At 47.2% G+C, this 10,120-nt stretch overlaps 1 protein-coding gene across 1 annotated transcript in view; it reads left to right on the top strand.

Moving 5' to 3' along the window:
• TKTL1 (transketolase like 1) overlaps window positions 1–10,120 on the top strand; it is a 31,716-nt gene continuing 21,596 nt past the window's right edge. The window contains 2 exon segments of the mRNA NM_001168799.1: window positions 1–134; window positions 7,255–7,372. Coding sequence (NP_001162270.1) covers window positions 1–134; window positions 7,255–7,372 — 252 coding nt within the window.

The raw sequence follows: 10,120 nt of genomic DNA, 5'->3' as shown, positions 1-10,120 counted from the left end.
ATGGCGGATGCTGAGGCGAGCGCTGAGTTGCCAGAGGAGGCCAGACCCGACGGGGGCACCTTGCAGGTGCTGAGAGATATGGCCAGCCGCTTGCGAATCCATTCCATCAGGGCTACATGCTCCACGAGCTCCGGGTAAGTTCTCATTGAAGTCTGGGTCGTGCAGGGGCCACGGGCCCGGTGGCCATGAGGCCGTGTGGTGAAGGGAGAGCCCTCAGAGGCACAATGGGCTCTGTCGTAGATGCCCTGTCTTGGGCTGTTGGGGCGGGCCGAGCACCCTAGATGGCGGCAAGGCACTCTTCCCGCCAGCCCAAGGGTCGGTCGGTTGGTCGGTCGGCCACAGGCTCTGGAACCCGCCCCTCATTTACCCCCGCCCGAAGTTCTGGAGGTCCCCAAGATCCCCAGTTGGGAGGCAAGGATCCAGACCGGACTGAGGTGGCAGAGGGATGTTGTTGGGATCAAATCGGGCTAGTTGTGGTTTTCATTTTAGCGGGGAGCACGGCTTCCCGGGGAAGCAGTTGTAGTGGATCCCTGAGGGTGAATGAGCGACCCTAACCCAGGATGTGAGGAGAAAAAGCAATTAAAATTCTAACCTGGGCAACGTGGTGAAACGCCGTCTCTTACCAAAAAATGAAAATAAAAAATGAGTTGGGCATGGGGGCGCGCGCCTGCACTCCCAGCTATTCGGGAGGCTGAGGTGGGAGGGTTGCTTTTTGTTGGGTTTGCTGGTATATGCGGTTGATGGTTTTTGCATCAGTTTGAGGGATATTTGTCTCTAGTTGTATTGTAGTAGTTGGTTTTGGTATCAAAGTGTAATGCTGGCTTCATAGGATGTTTCAAAGTGTTCCATCTTAAGTTTTTTGGAGTGGCCGGGTGTAGTGGCTCCCACCTGTAATCCCAAGCACTTAGGGAGGCCGAGGCAGGCGGATCGTGTGAGCCTAGAAACTAGTTAGAAATCAGCCTGGGCAAGATGGCGAGCCTCTGTACAAAATGTTACAAAAATTAGCTGGGCGTGGTGGCACGTGCCTGTAGTCCCAGCTACGCGGGAAGCTGAGAGGGTCAGGTTTCAGTGAGCTGAGATTGCGCAACCGCACTCCAGCCTGGGCGAGAGCGAGACTCTGTCTCAAGGAAAAAAAAGTTAAACCTAGCTGAGCGCGGTGGCTCAGGCCTGCAGTCTCAGTACGTGGGGCCTGAGGCGGGAGGATCGCTTGAGCCCAGGAGTTCGAATTCAGCTTGGGAAACAGTGAGACCCTGCCTCAAAAAAAAAAAAAAAAAAAAAAAAAAAACTTAAAAGAAACTGGCAATTGAGTACGAATTGGAACAAAAATGAGCTGTTGGATTTGCTAGTATGCAGTTGATGGTTTTTGCTTCAGTATAAGGGATATTGGTCTATGATTCTTTTTGTTTGTTTTGGTTTTTTGTTTGTTTTGAGATGGAATATCACTCTGTCCCCCAGGTTAGAGTTCAGTAGTGCAGTCTCTGCTCACTGCAAGCTCCACTTCCCGGGTCGACACCATTCTCTTGCCTCAGCCTCCCGAGTAGCTGGGACTATAGGCACCCGCCACCACGCCCGGCTAATTTTTTCTATTTTTTAGTACAGACGGGGTTTCACCGTGTTAGCCAGGATGGTCTCGATCTCCTGACCTCGTGATCCACCCACCTCGGCCTTCCAAAGTGCTGGGATTACAGGCGTGAGCCACCGCGCCTGGCCTGGTCTATGGTTTTATTGTAGTGTTTGCTTTTGTTATCAAAGTGTAATGCTGGCTTCATGGGATGAGTTTCAAAGTGTTCCATCTTAAATTTTTTGAAAGGTCGGGCGTGGTGACTCCCACCTGTAATCCCAGCACTTTGGGAAGCCAAGGCAGGAGGATTGTGCGAGCCATGGTATATTTTGATGGGAATTGCATTGAATCAACCTGGGCAAGATGGCAAGCCTCTGCAGAATGTTACAAAAATTAGCTGGGCGTGGTGGCACGTGCCTGTAGTCCCAGCTACGCGGGGGACAGAGTTTGCAGTGAACTGAGATTGCGCCACTATACAAGAGCCTGGGCAACAGAGGAAGCAAGACATTGTAGAGAAAAAAAAAATTTTTTTTTGAGGAGTTTGAAGAAGATTGTTGTTAATTTTTCTTTAAATGTTTGGTAATAATTGCCTATGAGGCTTTTATTTATTGGGAGTTTTTTTTATTACTGCTGTAGTCTCCTTACTAGTTAGTTGTAGGTCTATTCAGATTTTCTTGTGCTGATTAAGTCTTGTGAGGCTTTCTGTTTCTAGGAATTTATCTATTGTAGGTTAACCCATTTGTTGGCATGCAATTATTCGTAGTACACTGTCACCTTTTTTATTTCCGTAGAAGCGGTATTAGTGACCCCACTTTAACTTGATGAACTTTTTTTTTTTTTTTTTTTTTTTTTTTTTTTTGAGGCAGGGTCTTGCTCTTTCACCCAGGCTGGAGTGCAGTGGTGCAATCATAGTTCACTGCAGCCTCGAACTCTCCTGGGCTTCAAGCGACTCTCCTGCCTCTCAGCCTCTTGAGTAGCTGGAACTACAGGTGCACACCACGGTGCCCTGCCCATCTATCAATAGCTAGTTTTGTTGACCTTTTATAAAGAACCAGCTTTGGCTGGGAGAGGTGGCTCATGCCTGTAATCTCAGCACTTTAGGAGGCCAAGGCAGCTGGATCGCTTGAGCTCAAGAGTTCAGGACAAGCCTGGCCAACATGGGGAAACCCCATCTCTGCCAAAAATACAACAATTGGCTAGACATGGCAAGCACCTATAGTCCCAGCTACTTGGAAGGCTGAGGTGGAAAGATTGCTTGAGGCTGCAGTGAGCCATATTTGTGCCCTACACTCCAGCCAGGGTGACAAAGTGAGACCCTGTCTCAAAAAGAAAAAAAAATTGGTTTCACTGATTTTTTCAATTTTCTTAGTCTGTTTTATTTGTGCTTTGATCTTTTTAATTTCTTTCTCCTGCTAGCTTTGAGTTTAGTCCTTAAGTTGTAAAGTTAGGTTGTTGATTTGAAGGGTTATTTATTTATTATTACTTTTTGAGACAGAGTCTTGCTGTGTCACCCAGGCTAGAGATAGAGTTTCTCCATGTTGGCCAGGCTGGTCTCGAACCCCTGGCCTCAAGTGATCTGCCTGCTTCGGCTCCCAAAGTGTTGGGATTACAGGTGTGAGGTACCACACCTGGCCAGATATGAGGGGTTTTAAAAAATGTGTTTACAGCTATAAATGTCCCACTTGGCACTGCTTTTACTGCATCCCATAGGTTTTGGTATTTTGTGCTTCTGTTTTCATTTGTCCCTAAAGGATTTTTCTTTTTTTTTTTTTTTTTTTTTTTGAAACGGAGTTTTGCTTTTGTTGCCCAGGCTGGAGTGTAATGGCGCGATCTAGGCTCACCGCAACCTCTGCCTCCCAGGTTCAAGCAATTCTCCTGCCTCAGCCTCCTGAGTAGCTGGGATTACACGCATGCAGCTCCACGCCCAGCTAATTTTGTATTTTTAGTAGAGACGGGGTTTATCCATGTTGGTCAGGCTGGTCTCGAACTCCCGACCTCAGGTGATCCATCCACCTCGGCCTCCCAAAGTGCTGGGATTAGAGGCATGAGCCACCGCACCCAGCCTCTCATTTTCTTTTTTTAATTTTAGTACTTTTAGGGGTATACGTGGTTTTTGATTATGTGAATAACTTCTATATTGGTGAATTCTGAGATTTTAATGTACCCATCACCCAAGCAGTGTACACTGTTCCCAACATGTAGTCTTTTATTCCTCACTTCCTTCCTACCCTCCCCCTTTACTCTCCTCCCCAAAGTCCATTATATCACTCCAAAGCTTAACTCCACTTACAAGTGAAAACATACAGTATTTGGTTTTCTATTCCTGAGTTACTTCACTTAAAATAATGGCCTCCTGGCCGGGCGCGGTGGCTCACGCCTGTAATCCCAGCACTTTGGGAGGCCGAGACTGGCGGATCACGAGGTCAGGAGATCGAGACCATCCTGACTAACACGGTGAAACCCCGTCTCTACTAAAAAATACAAAAAACTAGCCGGGTGACGTGGCGGGCGCCTGTAGTCCCAGCTACTCGGGAGGCTGAGGCAGGAGAATGGCGGGAACCCGGGAGGCAGAGCTTGCAGTGAGCTGAGATCTGGCCACTGCACTCCAGCCTGGGCGACAGAGCGAGACTCTGTCTCAAAAAAAAAAAAAAAAAAAAAAAAAAAAGGCCTCCAGCACCACCCAAGTTGCTGCAGAATACATTGTTTTTCATATCTGAGTAGTATCCATGTTGTATATACACCACATTCTTTATCCACTCATTGGTTGATGGGCACTTAGGTTGGTTCCTTATCTTTGCAGTTGTGAATTGTGCTGCCTATAAACATGTGTGTGCATGTACCTTTTTCATATAATGACTTTTTTTGCTTTGGGTAGATAGCCAGTAGTGGAATTTCTGGATTGGATGGTAGATAGATGGTAGATCTACTATTTTTCGTTTTTTTGTCTTGTTTTTTTTTTTGTTTTTTGTTTTTTGTTTTGTTTTGTTTTGTTTTCGTCTTGAGATGGAGTCTTGCTCTGTCGCCCAGCCTGGAGTGCAGTGGCAAAATCTTGGCTCATTGCAACCTCTGCTGCCTGGGTTCAGGGGATTCTCCTGCCTTAGCCTTCTGAGTAGCTGCAACTACAGGCACATGCCACCACTCCCAGCTTATTTTTGTATTTTTAGTAGAGATGGGGTTTCACAGTGTTGGCCAGGCTGGTCTCGATCTCTTGACCTTGTGATCCGCCCGCCTCAGCTTCCCAAAGTGCTGGGATTACAGGCGTGAGCCACTGCGTCCAGCCCGATGGTGTATTTTGATGGGAATTGCATTGAATCTGTAGATAGCTTTGGGCAGTATTGCCATTTGCACAGTACTGGTTCTTCCTATCCATGAGCGTGAGATATGTTTCTGTTTGTGTCATCTGTGATGTCTTTCAGCTGTGTTTTGTAGTTTTTCTTGTAGGTACCTTTCACCTCCTTGGTTAAGTATATTCCTAGGGTGGGTTTTGTTGTTGTTGTTGTTTACAGCTGTTGTGAAAGGGATTGAGTTCTTGATTTGATTCTCAAGCTTGATTGTTGTTGGTCTAGTGCTACTGATTTGTGTACATTTATTTTGTGACCTGAGACTACTGAATTTGTTTATCAGATTTAAGAGTCTTTTGGATGAGTCTTTAGGATTTTGTTTGTTTTTGATGGAGCTTCTGTCACCCAGAATGAAGTGCAGTGGCATGATCTCAGCTCGCTGCAACCTCCACCTCCCAGGTTCAAGCAATTCTCCTGCCTTACCCGAGTAGCTGCGACTATAGGTGTGTGCCACCGCACCCAGCTAATTTTTGTATTTTTAATAGAGACGGGGTTTCACCAGACCATGGCCAGGCTGGTCTTGAACTCCTAACCTCAGGTGGTCCGCCCATCTCGGCCTCCCAAAGTGCTGGAATTACAGACGTGAGCCAACTGCGCCTGGCCTAGGGTTTTCTAGCTGTCTGATTGTATCATCAGTGTTACAGCACTAGTTTGACTTCCTCTTCTCCAATGTGGATGCCCTTTATTTATTTCGCCATTGCTCTTTGGTTGTGTGAGAGTGTGTTGCTTAATTTTCACAAATTTGTGAATTTTCCAGTTTTCCATCTATTATTGATTTCTAACCTCATCCCATTGCGGTTAGAGAAAATACTTAGTACAATATGTCTTTTTAAATCTTGTTGGCCGGGTGCGGTGGCTCATGCTTGTAATCCCAGCACTTTGGGAGGCTAAGGTGGGGTGGATCACCTGAGGTCAGGAGTTTGAGACCAGCCTAGCCAACATGGTGAAACCCTGTTTCTACTAAAAATGCAAAAATCAGCCGGGCGTGGTGGTGCACGTCTGTAATTCCAGATACTTGGGAGGCTGAGGCAGGAGAATCACTTGAACGCAGAAGGCGGAGGTTGCAGTGAGCCGAGATAGCACCACTGTACTCCAGCCTGAGCAGCAGAGTGAGACTGTGTCTCAAAAAATAAGTAAATAAAATAAATCTTGCTCCAGAGCCTGAGCTAGATAGTAAAAGGACAGTGTGGATGCAGTTAAGAACCATAGATTGTCTGAATTTTTTGTACATGTTCATTTTGTTCCCTTCACCTTCAAAATTAGTAACAGATGGCTGCATTTTCTCGAGGGATCTGTGTGACTTTTAAATCTAAATCATCCACTTAGAGGATGTTTGCAAAGCAAGAGGTTTTAGTCCCATTTTCTTTTTCTTTTTCTTTTTCTTTTTTTTTTCCGAGATGGAGTTTTGCTCTCGTTGCCCAGGCTGGAGCGCAATGGCGTGATCTCGGTTCACCACAACCTCTGCCTCCCGGGTTCAAGTGATTCTCCTGCCTCAGCCTCCCAAGTAGCTGGGATTACAGGCATGTGCCACCACACTTTTTTTTTTTTTTTATAGTAGTAGAGACGGGGTTTCTCCATGTTGGTCAGGCTGGTCTCGAACTCCCGACCTCAGGTGATCCGCCCGCCTCGACCTCCCAAGGTGCTGGGATTACAGGCGTGAGCCACCGTGCCCAGCCTAAGTCCCCATTTTCTTAATGGGGACTTTCTTAGTCAAGTTTGAAATGAGAGATTATTGATATGAGCTGGGCCTTACATCTTTTTTTACTTACAGCTGGGCAGAGCTCCAGAGAGTTGGTTTTCTCCCCTGCTGTGTCTTATCCCCTCCCCCTTTTTAATTAATTAGGACCTGGCTGGACTCACATGCAGGCCGCTTTCTAAGAGCAGCAGTTACTTTGCTAACACTCAGAAAGGTCCTCAGTTACTCTACCATGACAAATTTCTCAGTATGTCACCATTCACTTCCTAAAAGAAATTCATTGTAGAAAGTAGAATGGGATCTTCATGGCATTTCTGGTTAGCAGTGCTCCTGAAAGTTCCTCGGTATGTGGAAAGGCCACAAATGAATTTAAGCGTGTGAAAGAATACTCACGTCAGAGGCATGAAGGAAACTTGCCCTGAGTCCACAGTGCTCTGCTGTTAGGAGCTGGCCTCGCTGTGCGCACGGGGAGAGGTGGTGAGGTTACTGGGCTTTAAAGCACCCTTCCAGCCCGTGAGCCCTGCATTCCTTACCCTTGGTTGGATTCTTCCCGGGCTGGGAGAAATGACTGCTTCTATGAGGAGACCATGTGCCAAGATCACGTGTTAGGAAGTCAGTTGCTGTGAGAAATGACCAGTGTCGTGTCTGTCTTTCAGCCACCCTACATCCTGTAGCAGTTCTGCCGAGATCATGTCTGTGCTGTTCTTCTACATCATGAGGTACAAGCAGTCAGATCCAGAGAATCCAGACAACGACCGATTTGTCCTCGCAAAGGTATGCCAGGGGGGAGCCCAGGGCTGCTGTGGTGCTTGCCCGTTAAGCCCAGTTTGAACAGCCACCATGTGGGAACAAGGCCTGAAATGGGCCTCGTTTATCATTTTGGTTCTTTCTTTGCATCTTAAAGCTTTAGTGTTCTAGTGAGGGCCACTTGGAGCCCTGTGATGGCATGGTAGGAAGGGTGGCTTGGGAGAGCTCGCTGTCCTTCCTTTCCTTTGGTCATACCCTACCTCACCCCACTTAGCATGAAAGCTTCCTCCTTGGCGGGTTATGCTGCTCCCACCCTCTGTGCTGCCTGAGCAGAGGCAGGCAGCCTCAGTGAATCCCACTCACTGAGCCTGGGGGAAATTGAGCGTAACTGGGAGGGACATCCCACCCCTGTCAGTCAGCTTCCTCCTCTTCTATGTTTCTGCAGATCTGACCTGAAACTGATGGGGCACTTCTCATTAGATTGGGCGCAATACCAGCCACCTCATGATGTTGGGGGATAGGAAAGAAAAAACCTCAAGGTCAATCTGTGTGGCTGGTTTGATGCCATCTCAAAGTACACTGTGTCCCGAAGCAAATTAAAACCTGGTTAGGGGCCGGGCGCAGTGGCTCATGCCTGTAATCCCAGCACTTTGGAAGACTGAGGTGAGCGGATCACTGGAGGCCAGGAGTTCGAGACCAGCGTGGTCAACATAGCAAAACTCTGTCTCTACTTAAAAATAAATAAATAAATAAATAAATAAATAAATAAATTAGCTGAGCGTGGTAGCACATGCCTCTAATCTCAGCTTTTTGGGAGGCTGAGGCACAAGAATTGTTTGAACCTGGGAGGCAGAGGTTACAGTGAGCTGAGATCGTGCCACTGCACTCCAGCCTGGGCGATAGAGCAAGACTCCTCCTCAAAAGAAAAAAAAAAAAATCTGGCTGGGTAGAGTACTGTGCCCAAATAGAAATGTCAGATTAGCACAGTGGGAAGTAAAGACAAAAACTATGGGCATAGTTGAGGTGCCTAAAGGTCATAATTGTGACCCTTGTCTTGGTGTCTGAACCATAATGTCAAACGGTTTGGCAAAAAATAAATAGAATTTATATGTGTACACGCATGTGTGGAGAGAGAGAGGAAGTAAATGCCTTCCATTGCTTTTAGTTGGTTACTGGAGGTAAGCAGTATACAGGAAGGAATTCATTGTGCTAGTCTTTAAACATGTCTGTAAACTTAACTTTTTTTACGTCTTTTTTTCTTTATTTTTGCGGGGAGATAGAGTCTTGCTTTTGCCCAGGCTTGAGTGCAGTGGCTTGGGCTCAGCAAAATGTACTCCTGACCACCTGGCCTCAAGCAATCTTCCCACTTCAGCCTCTTGAGTAGATGGGATTACAGGCATGCGCCACCACGACCGGCTAATTTTTGTATTTTTTGTAGAGACAGGGTCTCACTGTGTTGCCCAGGCTGGCCTTAAACTCCTGGGCCCAAGCACCCACCTCTGCTTCCCAAAGTGCTGGGATTACAGGCAACAAGCCACCACTTCCAGCCCCCTTTACAATGAAAATTGAAAAAAAAAATTAGATGTATAAATGCAATATGGGTGTTTAGATTTTTGGTTTAAAATAAGGAAAGGCTGGGTACAGTGGCTCACACCAGTGCTTTGGGAGGCTCTGGCAGGAGGATCTCTTGAGACCGGCCTAGGCAACATAGCAAGACCCCAGTCTCTACAAAAAATACAAAAATTAGCTGGGCATGGTGATGCGTGCCTGCAGCTACTCAGGAGGCTAAGGTGGGAGGATCACTTGAGCCTGGGAGACAGAGCGCAAGACCCTGTCTCCAAAAAAAAAAAAAAGTCTAGACTGTCATGTAACAGCTGCTATCAGAGCCATTGGCCTTAGGGGATGAAGAGGCTTTCTATTGGGCAGCAGCACACCAGGCACTGTTCAGCTGCCAGAATTTGTGTGTTCATCAGATTTAGCTGATAGATGAAATTGGAACAAAAGAGAAAACATGTGAAGCATAGTCCATTGTGGTTTGCCTGGGGACGGGGCAAACAGCCATCCTCCAGGCAGAGCAGATCTGTATTCTAGCCTTTCACCTCCCTGAATCGTCTACCCCCACAGCATAAGGGTTCTTAAGAAAGACAACACCCATGTGGGAGCACTTCTGCCATAACAGGCATCATACTGATGCCTCACCATTTTCTCAATCTATCCTCACTTTATCCTTAACCTCCTGTCACCTAAGGGGCTCTGGTCTCCACTGCACCCATAAAATCTTTGAGATGGGCCCGCTGGCCTCACACTTCACAGCTAGAGGGAAGCAGAGTTGGTCTGTACTGCTGAGCCCAGGCTCGGTCCATTATTTTGTAGGACTTCCAAGGGCATGCAAGGCGACTGGGAGCCAGAGCTTGTTACCTGAGTGTGGTGGGTGCCATAGGAAGGGAGACGTGACTGGAGACATAGTCAAAAGAGACTTGAGTTGAGTGGGACAGTTGTGCTGGGCTGGTAATGCAGAACCAAAAGGGAGTCTCTGGTGGGCACAAAGCATGCAGAGAATGCCGGAGAAGGTCAAGAGTACCCAGGGAGTAGCAGAGGGTAAGAGACAAGAAGCAGGAGATCTGAGAATCATAAATACCATCCATCCATCTACAGTAGTGATGACCCTGCTCTTCTCTGCTGGAAAGGCACTAACGTTTGAGCAGAGGAGGGTGACAGGCAGGAAACAAACTTTTAAGTCAATAGATGGAGTGTCAGGTGGGGCCAAGCATCTGG

The sequence above is a fragment of the Papio anubis genome, chromosome X (genome assembly GCF_008728515.1).
Source record: "Papio anubis isolate 15944 chromosome X, Panubis1.0, whole genome shotgun sequence".
NCBI classification, from domain to species: domain Eukaryota; kingdom Metazoa; phylum Chordata; class Mammalia; order Primates; family Cercopithecidae; genus Papio; species Papio anubis.
The sequence above is the reverse complement of the archived record's forward strand: the minus strand, read 5'-3'. Positions and strand labels throughout refer to the sequence as shown.